Genomic DNA, 24,811 nt, shown 5'->3' on the forward strand with positions numbered 1-24,811 from the left:
GGTTGCATATAAAGCTTACCTATGGAGTTTGTGTCTATATGTTAAATTCTGCTCTAGGAAATAAATGCCTGACAATCAGACACATCTTAGTTGTCTAATAAAACACCTGTGTTTTCTGTCCCTCTATGCTTATCATTAAATGTCTCTTTTCAGATATTCCTGACTCCAGAGTTCCAATCCCTACCATGCCTATCAGAGCAGTACCACCAGAAGGTAGTATCCAGCACCCAAACATCTGGGCTTAGAGCAACAATATGCTACCACTAGGAAATTACTGATGCCAAACCATAGCAGAGAGCCAGAACAGAAACTTTTGTATTCTATTCTTCTCTGTGTAATCAGAAATCAAAACAAAAGATTAGTGGCTATTATAAATATATGCTATTTTTATTTTCTCAGATGATTAGTATTATAACAACTTTGAGGTGCTAGAAGAAATTCATGAGACTTTTTGTTATGCTTCACACAAAACGGGTAACCAAACTGACATAACCGATATGGAATTTATTTTTTTCAGAAATCCCTTCTGTGGTTATTCCTCCTATACCTCTGTTGCTACCATCACCTGAAGAAAAGAAACCACCAGCAAAACATATTGAAGGTATTATATATTATCTACCTAAATGTCAAAACAGAATTTAACTACTGCACATCTGGAAATGTTGTTTCATGCAGCATGTTTGCCCTCTAGTGGTCAGCACGTTGAATTGCCTTTTAAAATGTAAATTATTTGCTTTAAGTAGTAACCAAATGCTTAAGACATGTGCCTACAAGTCTGAAAATCATCAGACAAACCAGACACTATGCTTAACATTGAAATATTTTATTTTAATAGAATCACTTAAACATTAATGGAAAACTTGTTTCATGCTTTATATTTTTCCTACTACACAAACCAATAAAACAATTTCTAGTGAAATCCATGGAAATAAATCATATTAGTTTATAGTCAAGTTAAAATTATAGTTTGTGGTTTTTTCTCAATTACAATATTAATTACTCTTTAAAATTTACTATCTTGTTATAAAAATATGATTTAGAATATATTTGAAACATTTGATTTTTTTCTTTAAGCTAAGGAATAACCTCACCAATAAGGAGCTCTTGAGTGTGTCAGAGAACTGTCCCCCTCCGATATTTCAATACACAAATTGTAATAGTTGTGCCCCAAAACGACTGAACAAAATCAGTCAACAGATGCTTGAGAATATCTAGAGCTCTGGGAAGTTCAAAATTCCTGTCAAAATTCTCCCATCATCATCAGGGAGAAAAAATCTGCATGTCAAAATCATATTTTTCCATAGCTAAGCCACCATTACTATAGCAGTTTCCAGGGTTTGACATGCTAATCTCATAATATTCACTACAATTAGTGTCAAAAGTTTGAGCTATTCTTCAGCTAGCCTCAGGAGAAATTCAATTTAAAAAAAAAACTTTTAGTTTTTTGAATAATACAATCTCAATAACAAAGAAAATCATTTTTATAATTTATATGAACATGCTTTAATATAGTCCATCTACTTCTGATAGAGAGAAACAAAAATCAAAATTCATAAATTAGATTTCCATTTATGTTTATTGTCACAAATAATAATTTATCTTAATGAATGATTTATTCTTTTAGTGTTACTGTCAACATGGCTATGTTTGAGTACCCACTGGGAAATTTGAGACATTAAATCATATTTTAAAAATTGAAAACAGTGTTATTTATTCATGAATACTAGGATCCCTAATCAAGTTATGATCAGGGTCATTATCAAGCTATAACATTCACAATAACAAAAGAAAACTTCCACAGTATGTCATAGATAGGACTTTAATTTTACTAATTCACATATTTTTCTTCGGACAAATTTAAAATGTTTTTACCTAAGTGAAACAAAGATGAAAATGTATATATTTTCTATTCATGATATTGCTTAGGTTCATTCTTGATGTTTTGAAAACTTTAAGCAGGCATAAAGTCAGTGAAGATCACCCTACATAATCTATCTCCTTCTAAAAAAAAATTTTTGCATTCTAGTCTGAAATAGGTATCTTTCAATAATGTGCAAAGTCTCTTGTTGCCATCAAAACATATTTAAAAATATCTCAATAAACCTAGTTTCCTGAAAACATTTTGGTTATTCACATCTGACATCATATATTTTAGTGACCAAAAAAGCTGTGAAGAAAGATACCAAAAAAGTTGTCACAAAGCCCAAAGAAGAGGCACCACCACCTAAAGGTATTATAATTAACTAATCAAAACTGTCTTACTGCTTTTCTCTTGATTATACATTTTAAATCCCAAATAGTGGAAGGTGGAGGAAGGTAAGAGTTTGAATTCACAAAATGATACTTATTCCTTCACTTACTCACCTTCTTCTTTGACTCAGTCCTCACTTTGTCTTTCTCAACTTTCTTGTTTCTCCCCTGTCCTCCTGTGTTTATGCCTTCCCATGGCACCCAATGGCAACACCAGAGGATTTTTGTTATTTTTGGACTGCGATTTAGAGAAGGCACTGCCCTCTAGTTCAATAGATGGTCTTGATCAAGCCACACCAATAAAAGGTTAAGGGCTGATGCTAATTTCAGGTGGCTGCTCCAACCAAACTCAGCATCCTTCCTGGTTTTTCTGAGTAAATGTCAATGCGTGTCAATTAAAGAGAATCAGTATTAATTCCTCAAATTATTATTATATCTTGGAATGCTTTTAGAAAGAAGATAGGGGAACTAAATTTAAGCAAAATAGGCCTTTTTTCTTTTTTTTTTTTTTTTTTGTTACCCAGTTAGGTAAATTTATTTACTTGTTTGACTAAGACCAGAGTACAGCAATCTCCTAAAACAAGGAGAATCCAGTCACTGAGGCCCATTCACTGACACTCTCTTCTGAGTGGACATTTGTGAAATATCATGGAATAAAAGGAAGCTCAAAAAGCATGGATATTTCCTGAACTTTACAGTTAATCATTGAAAAAATGAACATGCATTATTTTTTAGCATTAGACATATTGAATATTCTCTTTATGTTTCATGTTAATTTAAGTCATTTTAAATCAACCTAAAAGAGAATAAAACTTCAGTTTTCCTGCATTTTTATTAATATAGCATTGCATAGCATTTCTGATTACCTGAATTTAGAAATTATGAAAGCATTTGGTATATTAGTAGTAGTCACAAATGACTAATGACTAATAAGCGTGCAGAGGATGTAAGCATTAAAAATGTATAATCAAAATAAACATGTATTTTATGTTTTTAAAGTTCCAGAGGTTAAGAAGCCCCCGCCTCCTACTGCTTTAATTCCAGCAAAAGGTAAATAAAAACAAATTATTAAATATTTTTATTCTATTTACTTCTGAGATTTGCATCTCTGCTATGTATTCTTATTTTTACCTATGAGGCTTCCAGCTTATTGTAAAGTTATAGAGTCTGCTATATTAAAACTAGCATTAGAAACGATGGCTACTTCATATTGCTGCAATCTCAGGAAAGGAAACCCAGGCAGATATTTATGCCACTTAAGTGCAATGGGCACAGAGGAAGGACTAGAAAGAGGAGGGTCATCTCTTATTGTTTCAATTGTAGCTAACACAAATGTTAAGGATCATATAAATAATACTAGCCTTAAAGATTTTTAAAAAGTTGTTATACAAAAGGAACTAATTGATTTGGTTATGTAATTTTAAATATTATTTTTATTAAACTGGCTAAAGAGTCACATTTGATAGTCAAAAATGCAGCTTTAAAATGAGCAATGTGAATGAGAAATGTTTTTGAAAAATAGTTAGAAATCTAAATAGAGGTTAACTATAGTAACATTAAATACAAATTCCATAAAATGATTAAATATTAAAATATTCCATAGGAAGAAACTAAGGGTTTTATAAACTGGAACTCCCATAAAACAATGGAAGATGTGTCCATTTGATAATATTTACTGAATGACATTTTGTTTACACTGAAAAATCTTGAAATTAAGGGTATAGTATATCTCAATACTCCTGATAGTATTCCATAGTCAACAAAAATTTAAATGAAACCAACACAAAGAAACCATAAGTTATCAGTATAATACTTGACTTTCAATTAGTGAAGGACTCGTATGGATATAATTAATATGCTAATAATATCATTCATTTATTTATTTATTTTAGCTCCTGAAATTATCGATGTGTCCTCCAAGGCCGAAGAAGTGAAAATAACGACGATAACCAGAAAGAAAGAGGTTCAGAAAGAAAAAGAAGCTGTGTATGAGAAAAAGCAAGCGGTCTACGAGGAGAAGAAAGTTTACATAGAATCTCTGGAAGAACCTTATGACGAACTGGAGGTAGAGCCATATACAGAGCCATTCGAAGAACCTTATTACGAAGAACCAGATGAAGACTATGAAGAGACCAGGGTAGAAGCTAAGAGGGAAGTTCACGAGGAATGGGAAGAAGACTTTGAAGAAGGGCAGGAATACTATGAAAGGGAGGAAGGTTATGACGAAGGGGAAGAAGAGTGGGAGGAGACTTACGGAGAAAGAGAAGTAATTCAAGTTCAAAAAGAGGTTTATGAAGGTAAGTATTAATTGGGTGACTTTTTTCTTTTCCTCATTTTTGCTCAGTTCATTATATTTTCAGTGTTTTTAACATGATCTGCAATGGATATAGAGAAAATGATCATTTCCATTTTTTAAGATTAGAAATCCTTAGAAACAATCTTTAAAAGAATCATTTTCTTCAGTTACTTTGACATTGTAACTTGAATCATTTAGTCCTATTTCTAAGACTAAATTCCAAGTGCTGTTTTCTAAAACAGATGTTCAGGTTTCACTTCCACTGCCTTGTGGATTCTCTGCTTGATCCTGCTTCTAAATACAGCGTGAGGAATCATGTTAGTAATAAAGATCACAAATACAGTACTTTACACAATTATATGCTATTCTTATTTTGTTTGTGATTTATACAACCTACTAGAACTTACCTGTTTAAGTACCCCTTCTTATTCCTGTGTTTTTGTTAAAGAATCACATGAGAGAAAAATTCCAGCAAAAGTACCTGAAAAGAAAAAACCACCACCTCCTAAAGGTATGTAATTGGAATTATTTAAATAGATCAGAGCATCAACATCATTATCATGACTTGTTTGGCAAAGATGTATAAATCACCAGTTCAATCCAATAGGCACAACTTCTTCTCTAAGCTTTACTGTATCACTGAATTTTTTCTAAGACTATCCTTCTAATTTACTTAATGCAAACATTTAAAAAATGATAAAAAGATTGTTACGGTAAATATAAAATAAAATATAACAAAAATACTCAAAATATAGAAATCGTACTCAAAGTTCAGAGCACCAAACTTGTTGCTTTCTAAAAAAATTACACACATGTTTATATACTTACATATATATATACATACATATATATACATACATACATATATATATATACATATATATGTACAGAGAGAGAGAGAGGGAAAGAGAGTGAGAGAGAGAGAGAAAGAGACAGAGACTATTTTAATAGAAATTCTAAAAGTACTGAGATTTCTTTAAAATACTTGCAGTTATAAAGAAACCAGTAGTTGAAAAAATTGAAAAGACTTCTCGAAGAATGGAAGAAGAAACAGTTCAAGTCACTAAAGGTATTATTTAAAACATTTCTAGTACCATGTACAGAAATAACCTGTTTACTGATATATATTCACATTAGTTATTGATATAGTCATCTAAACTAAAGTATTTGAAAATTTGTGCAACGCAATATTCTTCACAATACAAATATATTTGTACATATTTTTTAAGTACCTGAAGTTTCCAAGAAGATTGTTCCACAAAAACCTTCTCGGATTCCAGTGCAGGAAGAAGTTGTTGAAGTGAAAGGTATACATCTTTGTCTTTCAGCTACAAGTTTTAATCATTTATAATGCATATGGATATGTGTACATATATTACTAAACAATTCACAAATCCGAAACCAAAGACATTCTTATATAATATACTTTTTATGTCGAGTTGCACATATGTATAATTTAAGTAGATAATAACATTTTATAGCTTTGTTTCTAATTTTGCTTTAAAATTATAGGGTTTTTTTTTTTACTTAAGGAAGGTTTTATGTTTAATGACTAGTCTTCTAACTTTACTATGCAATGCATTCTGTTGCATAGAATATTCCTCATCCTTTCATTTATATGACTAGACCCTAACAAATTTGGAGAAGTACCGCATTACGTGTGAAGAAGTTGTGTCTATTTGATTCCCCTTTAATAATGTTTGATAAAGGCTGTCTTAGTTATTTGTCCCTATAAATCAAAACATGACTTGTTTTATTGTCAGTACTGAATTTTTTCTCAAGCTATCATATTAACCCACTCATTCTGTGTCTAAAGGCTTAACTATAATGTGTATGATCTATGTGTTTAATCTGATGTCTTGTCCTAGAAAAGGCAAAACTAATGTGAATTACTCTTTTTAAAGTACCAGCTGTGCATACAAAGAAGATGGTTATTTCAGAAGAAAAGATGTTCTTTGCTTCTCATACAGAGGAGGAGGAGGTGTCAGTCACAGGTATAAGGCAAATTTGAATTTGGGGGCTCAAGTAGAAAGGCGTTCAGTGGATTTTTATCCTTCTTATCTAATTTGTGATTACCTAGGCATCTCTGTCTTTTAATTCTTTGTCATCTTTTCATTTCACATTTGTCTCTGCTTCAATTTATATTTCAATATTGCTTGCAAATTACAATTACCACCCACAATATGGCATAACAGTAATTAAATGTACTTTTTTTTTTCAAGTCCCAGAGGTACAAAAGAAAACTGTTATGGAAGAGAAAATCCACGTTGCTGTTTCCAAAAAGATTGAACCTCCACCTAAAGGTATTAATGATTCATTCTAAGTTTAAAATCTTTTAGAAGTTATGTAGTAAACTTCTGAATGTTAATATTAAATAATAGGCTTAGTCATACAACCAGTAGACCTATAGCCACTTGTACAAAGGACATTATACGGAGGAGGGAAGACCGTGAGGAGGGTACAGGAGAGAGGAATGAACATTACAAGAGATTCTGTTTGCTGCTTCAGGGAGCTTACAATCGAGTGACCAGCTATTTGAAAATAGACATACAGTGGGCCCGAGCCAGCTCGCACTGACTCAGCAGAACCGATGGTTAAATTTTAAGGATTTTGCTACCCAGTGTTTAACACCTCCATGACTAAAAGTTAAATTACATAAACTTACAATTAAATAAACTATGCTAATAAATCCTTAAAACTCATTACTTCTTATTTGACTGCCCTTTACTCTTATCTAAACTACTGAGGTTGTTTATGTAGATTGTATATCTATATGATATAACTACTAGATGATGTAATCTATAGATACATATAGATTGTATCTATGTGATATAACTACTAAATGAACAGTGCTACTGTTCATTTCTTCCTACTTTGTGACAGTGACATCATGTGACAGTGGTTAGTAGCCAAGGTGGGAATATTGATACCACCACGGAAATAGGAACTCAGAATTTGGCAGTGACTACAAATTAGGGCTCCCCACCTCCTGCCCTGCATAGCCCCAGCTCGTGTGTCAAACATTTAGAATACTAAAAATATGTAAGATAATCCAATGAGATTGTTCTAATGCAACTGCTTTATAAAAATAATAAGTGCCTATGGGGAAAGAGATGTGGGGTAGGGAAGGAGTGTAACAGGCAGGAGAGGACCATACACCAAAGCACGAGGTGAGCGTGGGTCTGACATGTTCTAGAAACAGAGAAGACATGTGTGGCTGAAATACTGGAGGAAGGGAAAGGCTGAGAGAGCGTGCGTCTGGGAGGGTGGACAGGGCCCCTTAGGTAGTCTGTAATGTTTAGGACTTTAGGCTAAAAACATTCAGGGGAGCCCTTCGTGTAATACAAAAGTTCTAGTAATATCATGTGAGGTATACTTTGTTAAAATAAATAAAAACTAACTATCGGAACAATTTTAAAAAAATTAAATTAAGTTTCTAAAGCTGGAACCTGAGGAACAGGCATTGACACTCGGGAGGAAAAGACACTCCCACCTGTTCCTAGGAAGTGGAGGCTGAGAGTTAAAGATGAATGACTGTCACCATGTTCCCTAGTTAGCCATTTGTCCCTTTCCCTTTATCCTTGTTTCTCACACATAATTTTCCTGCATTCATTTGGTATAAGATGGCAATGTCTACTCTTTATTTTAATTGTAAGTCTTGCAACAACATATGTCTTGTTTCACAATTTCTCAAAAATGGTGCATTTATTTTTGAAGTCTCCGAGCCACCTAAGAAAACAGTCCCAGAAGAAATGGTTCCTGTCCCCATTCCTAAAAAGGTGGAGCCCCCACCGGCCAAAGGTAGAATAATATTTTTTAAAAAAATTTTTAAGTCTATTATTCTTATAGCTTTCTCTGTAAGATGTGTGTGTTCACAAAATATCATCTGTAAATCCTTTGTAATATATTTAATTCCATGTATGTTGATCTCATTAATTTGTGGTAATGTGTTATACAAGTATCAGTAACATTTTTAGACTCCAGACCATGCTAATTGGGTCTTTGTCAGCTTCATGTAATATATGTAATGTCTCATTGGTATTGATGTATTTGGCGTACATTTTCATCACAAGTAGAGCATATTAAATTACTTCCTAAATTCTTACACTCTTATTGAGGTTTTATGCTTTCATGTAATCTTAACTGTCTCAGAAGGAAACTAGAATTTTCAACATTGTTTCAACAATGATATCTTTAGTTCCTGAAGTTCCCAAGAAACTTGTGCCAGAGGAGAAAAAGCCTGTTCCTGTACCCAAGAAGGAACCTGCTGCTCCCCCAAAAGGTACACCAGACTTATCACAGGTGACCCTTTGCCTCAAGTGCAAAAGGCCAGTCCTTTGCTTTATGTGGTCTTCGTACATACTATGCTGTCTTTCTATTTTATGTGTTTACACACCCTTTGTGTTTTTCATTTGTTTGTCAGCCTCAAGGGCCATACTCTTGACATAGATTATTTATGATACCAAACATTCCAAAGATAGCACCAAATATGTTATTAAAAGAAGTAACTATGTCACATTATCTTAAAATTTAATATCTTCCCTCTTTTAAAGAAAGAAGAAATATTTGTTAAACTTACTTCCTACAGGCATGTTTCTAGAAAAAATTCTTTTACCCTTCATATTTGTGACTTTTTCTTAATAAAAACATATTAAATGTTTAATTGGAAACATTTTAATTTTTTTAAATGTAAACTTTATTTCTTTTTACTTTTTTAGGTTCTTTTTTTTTTTTTTACTTCTTTTAATTTTATTTTTTAATTGAAGAAATGATTTAAATTTTTTCCCCTGTCTACCTCCCCCCTTATTATTAATTTTTGTCTTTTACTTTCACCATGTTTCTTGAGACATTAATTCAACATCAATATTTGCCATAAATGTTACAATTATTTAATTAGCAAGTAAGGGGACCTTTCTTATAGGTATGTTTGGATACAAATGTGCTAATCTCTTGCTTTGGTTTTCTGGATTTGGTGGGGGGGGTGGTTTTGCTTGTTTGTTTTTGGTGATAAAAGATACTACTTTATGGAGGCAATGAAGCTACGAAGTATACACAGCTGGTCGGTTATAGAGAGATTCAGCAAGAATTCAACATTATACAATTTAGAAGCCAGGCTTCCTGAAATTACATGTTTTTTTAAATTAAATATATTGGAGTAACGTTGGTTAATAAAATTATATAGGTTTCAAGAATATGAATCACTAATACATCATATGTATATTGCATTGTGTATTCACTACACAAAGTCAAATCTCCTTCTGTCACCATATATTTGACCCCCTTTACCTTTACCTACCTTGCCCCCCACTCACCCTTTCCCTTCTAGTAACCACTAAAATGTTGTCTGTGTCTATGAGTTTTTGTTTATTTGTTTTGTTTGTTGCTTTCAGTCATATATCTCGCATATGAGTAAAATCATATGGTTCTCAACTTTTCTATCTGACTTATTTCACTTAACATGACTATCTCAAAATCTATCCAAGTCACAAATGGCAGTATTTGATCTTTTCTTATGGTGGAGTAAATCATACATTTTAAATAGTTTTCCCTTTTGCTTGACTTCCCAGTGTTTCCATTTTCTTCCTACATCAAATCTCCTTCTCTCTCAAATGTTTTGCTCTTTCAGAATTCTGGGTCTTTTTTTAAATCAAATGGTTTTTAAAGAATGATTTCTTATTGTCTAATCATAAAATATAATGATTATGTGAAAATAAAATATGAAACTTATAATGGAAAGGTCACATTACTAAAAGCAATATCAATACCAAAGCCACTTGATCACTCCTGAAGGAGATACAGAGACATGTCTGTGTCTAAATAAATAAGTAAGCGCAGTGACATATATATATGTAAACATATCATGTATGTAATATAATATGTACATACATAAATATATATCTGTATAATTACACTCATGTATTACAAGTGCAAGTATAGAGATGCAGGGGTTCACAAAAATTGCCAATATCTTATTTAAAATGCAAACGGTTATTGCCAATAACGCATGCTGTTAAAATACATATGCCAATTAAAAATTCAACATTATCAACACTTAGAATAGATAAATTAAACCTATCATAAGCCTTTGTTTGGGTCAGAGACCTTGTTGAAAGCTATGGAACCTCTTAGAGAAAAGAACATATGCACATACCCACAAAATTTTGCACTCAGAACCTCCTAAAGCCATTGACACATGGGATATCAGATTGAGAGGCCTACTCTAGAATAATAGTTTCTTGAGCTTTGAGTACACTACAGGGACACTAAAAAAAAAAAAAATCAGAGGAAAAAAATGGGGAAAAATAATAGCATATAGATACAACTATTCCAAATACTTTTTAGTCATAGTCTGAGATAGTTTCAGTAAAATAAACCCATTGTCATGTGGATTCCATTCCTCAATACAAAACACAAAGAGATTTTTCTATGTACTATATATCCATACTCAATATTATTTGTATAATTGCTGACTAATTTTTTCCATCAAAAGCATACCAATATCTAAAGAAAGAATGAATTCTGTGCACATCCTTCTGTGTGTTTAACTTATTTTTAATTTGCTTAAATGCCTCTCTAATATCACTTGGGACATTTATCACATGATGACCTTTACATTCACTATAATTTAATTTTATGCCTTATTTTGCCAAAGCATAGAAAATCTTTCACAACATTAATGAACTACATAAAGATTTATGCATGTGCCTGTGTTCATTCATAAAAATGATATATCTGAACTAACGTTCTGTCTTAAAAACTTTAAGTCCCAGAGGTGCCTAAGAAACCTGTCCCTGAAGAAAAGATTCCTGTTCCTATTGCAAAGAAAAAGGAAGTTCCACCAGCCGAAGGTACAGTGACTTACTTAGTAAAGAAGTAAGAAAAAAAAAAAGCGCTATTTATTTGTCTTGAGTACAAAACATTTCTGTGTTTAATTATCTGTTAATTTAGTTCAAAATTAATGTTTTACGGTATGAGTAAAAATTCAACAAAAGTTTCTGTCCACTTGCCTACTTTCTTAAAAAATAACTGTACATTAGCTACTTTGGAAATATAAAGTTAATTCTAAAAAGTAATGTCTTTTCAAGTTCCTGAGGTGCAGAAAAGGGTTTTCACTGAAGAAAAAATAACCATTGTTACTCAAAGAGAAGAATCTCCACCACCAGCAGGTACTTAATCCTCTCTCCATGAAATAACTTGTCTTTCCTTCAAGCTTCTTTAATTGCACGTCTTCTTTAATGGGCCTGCCAGTCTATGTTGCTCATTTATTTTGCCTTTCTGAGAATTTTAAAACCAAATACTATCCTTTAAGTGCCAGAAATACCAAAGAAGAAAGTTCCCGAAGAAAAACGGCCTATTCCTCGGAAAAAAGAGGAAATTCCACCACCAAAAGGTATTATGTCTCCCTGTCTTTCCAAGAACCATCTTTATAATATTATGTGCTAAGGCAAACAATGATTTTGTTAGTTTTGTAATATGAGTACATTGTGGCTATATATCTGTGTTTTGTGCTGGACTTCAGTGAGATAACATTGAAGTTCTAAAAGTACATACATAATGTTTTAAAAGTGCCAGCTCTGCCTAAGAAACCTGTCCCAGAGGAGAAAGTTCCTGTACCAGTTCCTGTCACTAAGAAAGCTCCTCCTCCCCGAGGTAGGATTAGTCTCTGACAAAAATCTGTTAGCCTGTGAATTCTTGCTTTTTCCCATTTATTGTCTGTTTGTACTGACGCTTTGTCTCTCCTCTGATAGAATTTTTGTATGTATATACTCGTGATGTGTCACGTAACTTGTTTTCCCATTTCACTAGTGAAAGTGTTGTATTGTAAAAAATCTTCCCCAAACTCTTGGAAGGAGAGAGGATGGATAAACTTCTTGATTTTTAAATTTCAACTTTAATGCTTTTTTAAAGCTGAAGTTTCTAAGAAAACTGTTGTAGAAGAGAAGAGATTTGTTGCCGAAGAAAAACTATCTGTTGCAGTTCCTCAAAGAGCAGAGGTCACGCGACATGAAGGTACATGCTCGGAAGTGAGGGGAGAAATGAGTTTGCTTGTGTTTTCTCGAAGTCTTCTCTTCGTCTTTGGTGTAGTTGTTCACCATAGAAGTTGTCCTTTTTAGTGTCTACTTGTGGCAGCCTTCCAAGACTGTGTCTTTTGTGTCTACATTGGTCCTGAATTGTTCTAAGAAAGTGAACGGGGTGCTGAAAATGCCATAATTGTGAAAGTAGCCACACTTGGACATAATCTGGATATTCTTCTGTCTTGGGCTATACAGTCCCCTCACCTTAAGTCACCTCTGTCCTTGTACTGACAAAGTACGGCAAGGCCACATCCTAAGCAGGTGGAAGAACCCTTATCTATCTGTAGGGAACACATGGCTACTATCAGCATTTCAGGAGGCTGAATGTAAATTAGATCTTGTTTTTTTAAAGTATCCACAGAGGAGGCATGGAGTTATGAAGAAGAAGAAGTAGAAAAAGAAGAAGAAGAAGAAGAGAGAGTATCCATTTCAGTTTATAGAGAAGAAGAAAGAGAAGAGGAGGAGGAAGAAGCAGAGATTACAGAATATGAAGGTAAACGATTCAAATAAGCTAGAGATGATCTGGAATCTTGATGAATTTTTTCACAGATTGTTTATCAATTAATGAAAAGTGACACAAATCTGAATATCTACTGGCCTCATTAGATGTATCTTTTGATGAAAACATGAGATTTAGGAGCATTACTTAAGCATCCAATGTACTTCTTGTCCATTCCCTCTTACTTGACTATATGAGAAGTGGGGGAAGGCTTTATATTTATAGGTAACTAATGGGGCAGGTATCTCCATATACATTTATCCCTTCACTAAACAGGTCTGGGTTTCGGTATGATGGGCTGGCGTGATCTTCACCTTGATCATCTAATGTTTGAAACAGGAGTAACACAAAAGCAATGTTGATAGCACAGCTCGCTAATGTGTCCTGACTCACAGTTTTCAAATGAACAAGGGATTATATTACCTAATTACATTCCAGAAGTCAAGGCCATGTTGAGAGTGGAGCACCAAACACTTAAGATGTTAAATAACTACATAACATCTTTGATTAGATTAACTCATTATTCAGATGTTCCCATACCTGTAATATGTATGGGAACATACATATTTCTTAAGGCTTGAACAACAGGCTTTATTTTAGTGTTGGGATACCGTCTCAATAAATTAAGACACCACTGGGTTTACTGTTAAAGTCCAAGAATCTGGCTAAAGCTGTATATCTGAAAGAACTTTCCTAAGAAAGCTCTAACGTAGTAGCTCTGCTTTAAAAAGAAATCAGTAAGTTCCTTAACAAATTAACCTTCTTCCCAATGAAAAGATGAATATAACTGTATATTTAGATGTCCTTTCATGTATCTCTGGCTTCTCCATTTGGAAGGAAAGTCCATGTGAAACCCAGTTGTGTGGTCTTAATGGAATGGCTTGCAAGAGCAAGATAGGACAAAACTCCTGAGAGGAAGCTTACCAGTTGTTACGCCTCCTGGGACAGGCCAAGGTGTTGGACATAAGTCAGGAATCAGATGGATTCAAACAGGGCCCTGTCCCTTCTAAAAATGTTTAGAAAACCAAATGCAACATTTACACAAGAAAAGTTCTCATGGTGTGAATCTGATTTCAGATTTTGACAGTATGCATTATACATTTCTTTCAATAAAATAGACTCTAGTTAAAAGGAGAAATGTTCTATGATATTATGATGTTTTCATTAAACTCAAAAGATTTAAGTAAAAGATGGGTAACCTGTTAAGTTTACTTCTAGTGTAAAGATTTGTGTTTGTAACTAGGTTTTTCTATTGTGTAATTAACTTTATCCACATAGGCTCAAATATCTTGTGAAGATGCCTGCTTCTTCTACCATACTTGCCCTTACAAAACTGGGAGGGGGGTATTAAAAACTTGTTTCCAAGTCCTCAATAGGTTTTTCATAAGTAATATAGGTCTTTTCTTTCTCAAGTATATGTTTCTGCCCTGAAGCTTTCTAATCTAGAGTGTTCTGTTATTTTTGAAGCTTATCTTCGAATTCTTGTGCTGTCATTAATTTAGCCACTAGAACTGTTTTTATGTCTTGTACTTGTCCTGTTCTTCTTGTGACTACAAGCACTATTATCTTCATGACACAATGAAAATTAAGTTAATGAAACTTATTTCCCATACTCTTTATTAAGACATATGCTTTGATTTAAATGTTCTTCTTTGGATATTCTAAGTGGAAACGATTGGGAATTTGGCAAGTGTTAAACTTTTGCTACTTCAATCATTCCTTGAGTAATAGATTACAGCTAAAGTTAAACCTGAAAAATACTACAATTTATCTTTAAAATCAATGTCTTTAAAGTGATGGAAGAGCCTGAGGAATGTTTTGTGGAAGAAAAGCTGTACTTTGTCTCTAAGAGAGTAGAAGTTGAACCAGCCAAAGGTACACAGACTCTTAAATTAATTCTAGCCCTATGTGTGTTTGGCTTGTCCCATTCTTTATGTTCTCTTGTAGTTAATTTATTGTCTGTATTCCGAATGTCGATGAATATCATGTCTAAATAAAAAGATTCCTTACCTTTTTATTAAAAAGAGATCTGGATATTTCTACAAATGTATTTTATAATCTTTTCAAGTGCCCGAGAAACATGAGAAGAAAATTGTACCAAAACCAAAAACTCCTGCTAAAATAGAGGAGCGTCCGCCAACTAAAGGTACAGTTCTCTCTCAAAGTGATACCATTTGGCTTAATAGCTATAATAACACCTTTAGGTTGAGTAACTGCCTGAGTTTTTGTTAGCACATGTGTATAAACATTTTTGCTGAATATAGTCATTAATGTTTGTGTAAATGTGTGATCTTTTCAAAAAGTGAGTTCTTTGCCCCAAAATGGTGTCTCTTCTTCTGTAACACAAACTGATATTCTTAAACCTGATCTTTCTAAAGTTTCTGAAGCACCTAAGAAAACTGTGCTGGAAAAGAAAATTCTTGTTGCAGTTCCTAAAAAAGAAAAGGTGCCACCAGCTGAAGGTATATGGGGGTTCCCTTTGTTCTCGAATAATGCCTGTCTTTTTAAACCTTAAATTGATACATTCTTCAAGTTTTTATAACACTAACAAGAAAATAAGTGTGCCGATGTTTAATGTTTTTCATACTGTATGTTTGACCATGTTGCCTGATGTCTTTTAAATGCCAGAAGAGCCAAAGAAACCAGTTCCAGAAAAAAGGGCTCTCCCAAAAGTGACTAAGATAGAAGAACTTCCCCCTGCTAAAGGTAAATGAAGTTCCAGCACAAAAGCTAGAAACGTGTCTTGTCTTGTGTCGTCTCGCTGCTGTCTCTGGGTCACACCTTTTATATGGAGGTTATTGGTGTACGTTGGTGGCAGTGGTGTATTATTGCCTTGTCTGTGGGTGGAGTATTTCTTACTTGATGTGAAGCTTATTTGTGTGTACCTTGTAAATTGTTTTATTCTAAAATCACAATACTTTCTGGCTAATACATTTTTTTTAATTCCATCTTAAGTAATATAACTCCCTAATCCTAAAATTATCTTTCAAGTGACTGAGAGGCACATGCAAATTACCCAGGAAGAAAAAGTTCATGTTGCTGTAACTAAAAAAGAGGAGCCTCCACGAGCAAGAGGTACATGGGACCTTTCTATGCACAGAATGTCGTACTTCCCCGTTCTTTTTACCAAATACACCAGTGATGGGTATTGATCATTGTCATTATTAGAGGTGTTGTTTTATGTTCGAAATGATGAAAACGTCAATTCTTTTACATCTGAGTAACTATTATATGACTAGCTTTTGTGTTTTGAATGAGGGAAACAATCCCTTAAAGTGAAATCTGTCTTTAAAGTGCCTGCGGAAACCAAGAGAGCCATTCCGGAAGAAAAAGTTCTAAAACTCAAACCTAAAAAAGAGGAGGTGCCACCAGCACAAGGTACACCAACTTTTTCAGAAATCGAAATAAGCATATAGGTATTGAAACTAATCTAGTGGAAATGAGATTCTTAGAGATAATAATTTGAATAGGTATTATAAAGTAAGTAATGTGCATATGCTATTTCATATCACTTCAAAACTAAACATTTCTGATACCAGAAAGTACTCTCTTCTTTCTTTTCTGAAAAATGTGAAGCTCTTCTTAAACATGTACTCTCCCTTAAAATGTACTTGTTTTCTATTGTGTCTTTATTTGTCTGTATATTAAACTCATCCGCCAAAATGCTTGTTTTGTGTGGCAATCTTTGACAAAATTAAAAATTTTAAATCCTGAATTTTCTAAATTGCATCAGTAGAGTTTATGAAAATACTTTAGAATTCAGGTAAAGAAACTGTTCATGTAACATGAGTTTCTGTCTCATGCTTGCTTCATAGTCATTGTTTATGCTGTCTAGTTGTCTTTTTTAAATCTCTTATAAACACTACTGATCTTCCTTAAGTTATTCAATGTCTTTGAAGCATTCAGTAACTTAGAAAAGAGCAATTACATGTTTATTAAACCATGTTTATTTCCATCTATTGGTTTTTCTTGCCATTTGAACAAGCACAGACAGTTATGGTCATCTTTGTCCTTGGATTATTTGTACAGTGTCTCTTAACACATATATATATTCAGAATCTTGTCATTCACTTTTTAAATTACTCTCTTTAAAGTGACTGAATTCAGGAAAAGAGCTGTTAAAGAAGAAAAGATATCCATTGAAGTTCCAAAAAGAGAACCTCGTCCCACAAAAGGTATATTGCGCTTTGACTGAATAATAAAATGAAGCATGAAATGCACAGCTCTGCCTGCTAATTTGACATCCATCCCTTATTGGCTTATTGTTGACTAAAGGCAGGGACTCTAACAGTTGAAATCATAAATAGCAAATGTACACTCTGTAATACCTTGACTTGCAAAGGAAAGTCAGGGTCTCCCATAACCAATGCATGAGACCATCACAAAGGAATGAAATCAAAGCACATTGTCACTCTCATGCCTAAATGGGCTTCAAGTAAAATGCAGCCTGTTGTCAATATTATTCTAGAACTAACTGTAACAGAAGAAAAAGAGTGGTCTTACACCCGAGAAGAAGAAACTGTTTCAGTGCAACGGGAAGAGGAATATGACGAATATGAAGAATATGATTATAAAGAATACGAGGAATATGAACCAACAGAAGAATATGACCAATATGAAGACTATGAAGAACGCGAATTTGAACATTATGAAGAGTATAAAGAACAAGAAGAATACATCACAGGTATGAGCAAAACTGCACACCTGGAACCACAATAAATACACGTGAATTCCACTAGAACAGAACAAAATTTTGTCTACCTGAAGTGAAATGAGCATTTTAATATATAAGAGGGAGTTACAATTACCTAATTGAAATAAATAGCAAGACGGAACAGGCACTGTAAGCTTGTTTACATTTTTTAGACCTTATTCTTCTTAGACCTCTGATTCTCTCTCACCTCTAGAGGGTATGGCTACACTATGGATAAAAGATAATACTATTTTAATTCTTTAAGTCCATTTAAAAAAATATCAGTTTTTAATTTATGTTCTAAAGTCTAACATTAAATATCCTATATGTACTTTTAAAGAACCGGAGAAACCTGTCCCAGTAAAGCCTGTCCAAGAAGAACCAGTTCCCACAAAACCAAAGGCACCAACAGCTAAAGGTAGAGTGAGAAAAACTTTATCAGTACTAAGAGACCTGTGTTTCTTACATGTCTGTCACACTGTAAATCCATGTCGAAGTGGCAGTGTACAAACTGTGTGTGTGTTTAGGGATGTTATGTCGTACATTGTATTCCTTAAATTTCATTCTTACTACTCTTGAGATATCTGGCTCAGGTTTTTAAATCTGTTAATATTGATATTTTAAAGTTCCGAAGAAAGCGGTTCCTGAAGAAAAAGTACCAGTGCCCATCACTAAGAAACTCAGACCTCCGCCACCCAAAGGTATTTGCAGAGTAACAAACACCAAACACATCTTGGTTACTGCTGCCCTGTAAGCATGTCTTACTAGCTCGTCTGCTGTTCTTTGTCTTTGCTAAATATATTTTTCTAGTCCTGATTGTTACATTCCAATTTTTTGTGTATTATTATTTATATGGTATTTGGTTGGTTTTAATACTCTTTAATAATTAATATCTTTAAAGTGCCTGAAGAATCAAAGAAAGTTGTTGAGGAAAAAATACGTATTTCAATTACCAAACGCGAGAAAGAGCAGGTGACCGAACCAGCTGCTAAAGGTATATAATTTCTTTCCTCGATTGGATCTTTTATAATGTCTCTTATAAAATTAAAGTAGCTGTGTTTTGCTTTATTTCATTGTCACGTGTATTTTAAATTAATCATGAGGAGAATATTAGATGAAAAATCTTTGAATACAGGATAAAAGTGTTACCTTTAAAGGAAAAGTTATTTCAAAATTCATCCACGGCCTCTCATACGGTGGCTGTGTCCTGCCATATGGCTACAATATATATAAAATAAAACGTTCGAATTTAAAGTCAGTGACCATTTGGTACATTCTTGATTTATCTAAATCAATATAATGATATGACAATATTCACCACAGTTCATTAACTGTATATTCATTCCAAAATCATTTTGAAGATTAAAAAAAGAGCTAACTCAGTGGTGTCTAGTCATTTTCCCCTGCTTTTTACTAAGTATAAAGTAATTTTTCTATACTTTCAGAAAATATACTCACCTAGAAGTAAATTTAGCTTTTCAATAAAAGATATTTCCTACAAGCAGAGTTACTTGAACACAAAACATGATTTCGCATTTGGGCTCTGCCACCTCAAACTTACTTGAGTACTTCTGAATTTCCAATGAGGTTTAGAATTGTTTCCACAGAACATATAAAGTTTCTTATAGATGAACCATCACACACCTATCACATGAGAGGCACTTGCAAACTTATTCTATCTGCTTAAAGTACAACAAAGCAAACACTGGCTGGGTGGCCTGCTTCTTACAATAAAATTTTCTTACACTTAATATTTCAAGTGCCAATGAAGTCCAAGAGGGTTGTCATAGAAGAAAAAGCACTCATTCCTAAAAAAGAAGTAGCAGCACCTATTAAAGGTACTTAATACCACTCTTTTTAATGTGTTGTTTGTCTTTGGTATGAAGTTCAGGCTCAGTTCTATATGTAAGTTTCTTCTGTGTGAAAGTTAAAACCTGTCCTTTCTTCTGTTACAAATGTCTATGTTCATAACATGTCTTGATTTTGTTGAGTAAGTACAAAATGTCCAACCTAAAGATAATATCTTTAAAGTGCCAGAAGTACCTAAAAGACCAGAACCAGAAGAGATTGCCTTTGAAGAGGAAGTCATAACCCAGGTAGAAGAATATCTTGAAGAAGAGTACCTTCAAGAAAAAGAAGAGTACCTTTATGAAGAAGAAGAGTACCTTCATGAAGAAGAGGAACTTGTAACTGAAGAAGAAGTGGTACCAGTGATACCAGTTAAAGGTAGCTTACATCTCCTACAAAGGGATTTGCAGCAGCATCTTTGAAGTCTGGGTAACTAATTTGGTCAGATTCTGGGGTTTATTAGCACCGATGACCGAACTTGGCTTATTTTTTGAAACAGACACTTTTAAATGCTGAAGTATGATTTTTACAGTTGTTTTTCACATTTCATATCTTTTTGCAACATTTCCAAACTTCTTAATACTATCTTTAAAGTGCCAGAAGTACCCAAGAAACCTATTCCAGTTGAGAAGAAACCTGTTCCTGTCCCCAAAAAGAAGGAAACTCCACCAGCAAAAGGTACAACATCATTCATATCCTGGGCATCTAAAAGCCTTAATTTGCATATAAATAGTTACCTCTCTTTGGAGTTCAAGACCTTGTGTGTGTTGCTATCTGTTGTTGGAAATGTGAACCGTGCTTCGTGTGCATGTATTGTTGCTAGTAGTTAGAACTTAACAATAAACAATGTCTTTAAAGTGCCTGAGGTTCCTAAGAAGCCAGAGGAGAAAGTTCCTGTGCCCATTCCTGAAAAAGAGAAGGCTCCACCAGCTAGAGGTACATTTCTTTGTAGTCCATCAGTGGGGTAATGTACTCATTTACTCATGCAGTATAACTTGGTGAGCCACACCAGTTCTTTCCCATTGCCAATATTAACAACGTTAATGACAAGGCAAGGACCACCCAACTGGCTATAGGAGCGATTTACCATGTATTCATCTTTGAATTTTGCCACCGAATCATGCTGATGTTTAACGCTTGGCTCTTCCTCTTTAGTGGAAAGGTCTAGTGTAAAATAGATTCTTATTATAATACATACCAAAATGGACAAAATCACCATTTACCAAACATTGCGTGTTGTCTTTATCACCAGTCTGTGTTTTTTCACTGTTTTTTGTTTTTTGTTTTTGTTTTTTATATTTGTGCATTCCTGGCCTTTGTTTTGTGGGTGTTGTTATTACTTTCGATCTTAAAGTGAAATTGTTGGAATATCTATAATGCTTCGGTTAAGTCCTGAAATCACTAGATTCTTATCTGTTGATGGAAAGTGTGACATTAACCGTATTTGATATCTTTAAAGTTCCTGAAGTACCCAAGAAACCTGTACAGGAGGAGAAAGTACCAGTACCAGTTCCTAAAAAGATAGAAGCTCCACCTGCCAAAGGTATATGAACTTGTGATGTCACAAAATTATTTTATTTCGCATTTGCATGTGAGTAAAAATTTAATTGGTTCAATTCCATGCTCTTCGAGGAAGCAACACTACTATTCCTTTATAGAAAAGAAAAGATTTTATTTTAAAGATAAAAGGCTTCTTGAAGTACTTTGGTTATACTTTTATTACCTTATCTTAATCTTTTTGAGACTATGCTGGGACTCAAAATTTTATGTTGTATAAAATTTCCTCCGAATTATTTCTTTAAAGTGCCTGAAATGCCCAAGAAGCCTGTGCCTGAGAAGAAGGTACCGGTTCCTGTTCCTAAGAAAGTAGAGGCTCCACCTGCAAAAGGTACATCACTTCATTATTTAAAGTACATGGGAGAAAACTTTGTTTGTGTATAGTCACATACAAATTCCCCCATAACTTTACATGTTTCTAAAAAAAAAAAAATCTGTCTTATTAGAAATATAAAAGTCCAGTGTTTTGTGATTCTTTTTTCATATCTATTGCATGTAATATAACATGTAAAATAACATATTTTTAATGACAAATAATATCTTTAAAGTGCCAGAGGTTCCCAAGAAGCTCATCCCAGAAGAAAAGAAGCCAACACCTATTTCGAAAAAAGTGGAAGTTCCACCACCCAAAGGTACATTAATCTCTAACAGAATCAGGGCAAAAGGAAAACTAACTGATATTATACAGCCTCCCTAATTATAATGAATGCTTAATGACATTTACTGTGATGACAATGGATGCTCTATGATCACAGAATATTTGCTTTTCATGTTGTCTCATTGTTATGAATATTGTACATAAAAGTGATGCTTGCATGGTTAAATAAATATCTTTAAAGTGCCAAAGAAACCGGAGCCAGTTCTAGTCCCTGTAACTCTACCTCGGGAAGAGGAAATTCCATTTGAAGAAGAAATTACTCCTGAAGAGGAAATTTTACCTGAGGAAGAGGAAGTTCCTCCTGAGGAAGAAGAATTTGTACCTGAGGAAGAAGAAGTTCCTCCTGAGGAGGAAGAATTTGTGCCTGAGGAGGAACTTGTACCTGAAGAAGAAGAAGTTCTTCCAGAAATTAAACCAAAAGTGCCAACACCTGCACTAGGTATAGCAGCTCTTTCTGGAGTCATCAACATCTCTTTTGTGTTGAATTCCATCTTTTCGTTCTCCCGTTTTGTCTGTAATGCTTTACTCTCTCTGTTATCTACCATCTAAATCTTAGAAAACATTCTAGATATGTGTGCTCTTATTAGCGTGTGTCTGTCTTGTGTGTCTGTCTACTTATTGTAGATTATCTGAATGTTTTTTCAAATTTCATGATATGAAATTCTATTAATTGTTTGTGGTCTTTTTCTATTTGTCTTTTTGTTATATATACAATACTGTACATGTGACTTCTAATGTCTTAAAATGAATGTCTTTAAGTGCCTGAAGTACCAAAGAAACCTATACCAGAGAAGAAAGTCCTAGTTCCCGCTCCTAAAAAAGTGGAACCTCCACCACCCAAAGGTACATCTTTCCAAAGTGAATACAAAGTCCTTATTCAGAACTTCACCAAAAAATTATGGTGGAACTGGGTTTTAGGAAAAATTACATTTATAAGATAGTCATATCTTTACTTCTAGAAATATTGGATGCAAAACAATATCAAGAACAAAGAAATACTGTCTCAAAATTGCCACAAAAGTTTTACCCAATTCCCTATAATTTTATTAAGCATCATAATTTTCATATAGATATTTTTCCATGATAAATTATCTACACACACAAAAAAAAAAACCTGAAAAATATGGTGAATAAACCGTCCTAAATTTCATCCTTCAGCTATCTATTTTAAATGCCTTTATAACACTAGGATGAAAAAAAAAAGAGAAAGATTGTGTATTTATCAAAATACTGTGTAATAACTTAAGTCTTCTGACATATGCATGCAAATGGTAGCCTAGTAGGAGTTTCTATTAGCCTTAGCTCTTGGCTTTGTACCTTGCTTTGTTACCCTGAGCAAGCCCTTCAACCAGTCTGGTCCTCAGATTCCTCTCCTATGAAATGAGGTTTTAATATCAGTCCTCATGGGCTCAGATATTATTGCGAGGATAAAATAAAGTAAGCTATGTAAAAGTACTCTACCACTGAATGAATAGTACCCAGATTTAACATATTCAATCAGCTCATAATAGACAAAATGAATATTTTTATGCCTTAAAGTTCAATAATATTTTCTGCAAAAGATCATGGCACCACTCCTTGAAATAAGCATGACCCCTTTACCAGGCTAAACAGTCATATAATCAATGAAATGGTAAAGGTGATGCTTTATTAAATTTCAAAGATTTGGAATTACTTTACAGATAATGATTTAATAAATTATTATTGAAATGGATGAAATGACAGCATATGTCCTCTGATATTCAAATCAGATACTAATCCCTCATTCTACAAAACCTAGTTATATCTAACATTTGGCTCCCAACTTGCATTATGTCCCCAACCTGAGCGACTGTTGTGTGTTGGTCTTTCCGTGTATGGACTTCTTGAGTTCTCTCTTCTTTGTCTCTCACAATAAATTCTTATCATGAAATGGTGTCTTTAAAGTGCCTGAGGTTAAGAAGAAAGTGCCAGAGAAGAAAGTGATCATTCCCAAGAAAGAGGAGGCTCCTCCTGCTACAGGTACTGCTGTTCCCAAGCAAATTAGACACTGTCATTTCTTTCCATCATCTGTAAAAGTCAGAATGTCCTGTTTCAGTATTTGCTAACATAACTTGTATGATTGCTGTGTCCGTTGGTGTTTGTGAAACTGAAATTTTAAAATAAAATAATATCTTTAAAGTGCCTGTGGTGCCTAAGAAACCTGAACCAGAAAAGAAGGTGCCTCCTCCCAGTCTTAAGAAAGCAGTGGCTCCTCCTGCCAAAGGTATACCACCCAACACAGGGATGTGTTTACTGCACTGATGTTAAACTGTGCTGCTATCCACACAAGATGTTCAGCATAAATGTCTGCATTGTGTGGTTGGTCATTTACATTCATCATTTGTGACTCTGTTGCACCCATGTTTGTTCTGTCAGTTTTTCCACTTATGTTTGTGTATTTTGTGTTGATTCTCTATGTGTGTTTTTTTTAAAAAAAAATAAAAATACAAAACTCATATCTCTTTAAAGATCCATAGATAACTAAGAAACCAATTCCTAAAATAATCATTGCTCTTTTTAAAAAAGTAAAGGCTCCAGCAGTAAAAGGCAGAATATACCTCTTTAATGGACCCTTAATCTTAAACCACAAACCTCTTCATTTTCGTCTCATTAACTGATTCTGTGAAATGTTAATGTTTCATCATATGCATGTATAATCCGATATTTACTCTCTTGTGTTGAAAACGGGAAACTTGGGCTTTATGTACTCTTCTTTGGCTCTTGCATTTTAAGTGCTTAAAACAATCAATATCTTTTAAGTTCCTGAGGTACCCAAGAAAATGGAAGAAAGACGAATCATTCTCCCTAAAGAAGAGGAAGTTTCCCCAGTTGAAGGTAGATGACTTTCTAAGAAAATTGCATTTTCAAAGTCACTATTGTCTTATTATTGTCAAATAGTTGAAGGAGGTAAATG

General features: G+C 33.7%; 1 protein-coding gene across 1 annotated transcript in view; it reads left to right on the forward strand.

Annotated features, from left to right (window-relative positions):
• Positions 1-24,811, forward strand: part of TTN (titin) — a 267,443-nt gene that overhangs the window by 105,037 nt on the left and 137,595 nt on the right. The window contains exons 107-145 of the mRNA XM_011359980.1: positions 154-213; positions 518-601; positions 2,156-2,230; positions 3,256-3,300; positions 4,143-4,547; positions 4,995-5,057; positions 5,538-5,615; positions 5,776-5,853; positions 6,451-6,540; positions 6,769-6,849; positions 8,264-8,347; positions 8,745-8,828; positions 11,311-11,394; positions 11,632-11,712; positions 11,856-11,936; positions 12,113-12,196; positions 12,455-12,556; positions 12,974-13,114; positions 14,915-14,995; positions 15,189-15,266; positions 15,499-15,582; positions 15,743-15,826; positions 16,112-16,195; positions 16,415-16,498; positions 17,215-17,295; positions 17,589-17,804; positions 18,154-18,231; positions 18,440-18,514; positions 18,715-18,807; positions 19,574-19,651; positions 19,845-20,039; positions 20,256-20,339; positions 20,520-20,597; positions 21,121-21,204; positions 21,466-21,549; positions 21,767-21,850; positions 22,058-22,315; positions 23,803-23,877; positions 24,658-24,732. Coding sequence (XP_011358282.1) covers positions 154-213; positions 518-601; positions 2,156-2,230; positions 3,256-3,300; positions 4,143-4,547; positions 4,995-5,057; positions 5,538-5,615; positions 5,776-5,853; positions 6,451-6,540; positions 6,769-6,849; positions 8,264-8,347; positions 8,745-8,828; positions 11,311-11,394; positions 11,632-11,712; positions 11,856-11,936; positions 12,113-12,196; positions 12,455-12,556; positions 12,974-13,114; positions 14,915-14,995; positions 15,189-15,266; positions 15,499-15,582; positions 15,743-15,826; positions 16,112-16,195; positions 16,415-16,498; positions 17,215-17,295; positions 17,589-17,804; positions 18,154-18,231; positions 18,440-18,514; positions 18,715-18,807; positions 19,574-19,651; positions 19,845-20,039; positions 20,256-20,339; positions 20,520-20,597; positions 21,121-21,204; positions 21,466-21,549; positions 21,767-21,850; positions 22,058-22,315; positions 23,803-23,877; positions 24,658-24,732 — 3,933 coding nt within the window. The remainder of the gene's footprint in view (positions 1-153; positions 214-517; positions 602-2,155; positions 2,231-3,255; positions 3,301-4,142; positions 4,548-4,994; positions 5,058-5,537; positions 5,616-5,775; positions 5,854-6,450; positions 6,541-6,768; positions 6,850-8,263; positions 8,348-8,744; positions 8,829-11,310; positions 11,395-11,631; positions 11,713-11,855; positions 11,937-12,112; positions 12,197-12,454; positions 12,557-12,973; positions 13,115-14,914; positions 14,996-15,188; positions 15,267-15,498; positions 15,583-15,742; positions 15,827-16,111; positions 16,196-16,414; positions 16,499-17,214; positions 17,296-17,588; positions 17,805-18,153; positions 18,232-18,439; positions 18,515-18,714; positions 18,808-19,573; positions 19,652-19,844; positions 20,040-20,255; positions 20,340-20,519; positions 20,598-21,120; positions 21,205-21,465; positions 21,550-21,766; positions 21,851-22,057; positions 22,316-23,802; positions 23,878-24,657; positions 24,733-24,811) is intronic.

The sequence above is a fragment of the Pteropus vampyrus genome, unplaced genomic scaffold, assembly GCF_000151845.1.
Source record: "Pteropus vampyrus isolate Shadow unplaced genomic scaffold, Pvam_2.0 Scaffold2, whole genome shotgun sequence".
Lineage (NCBI taxonomy): Eukaryota > Metazoa > Chordata > Mammalia > Chiroptera > Pteropodidae > Pteropus > Pteropus vampyrus.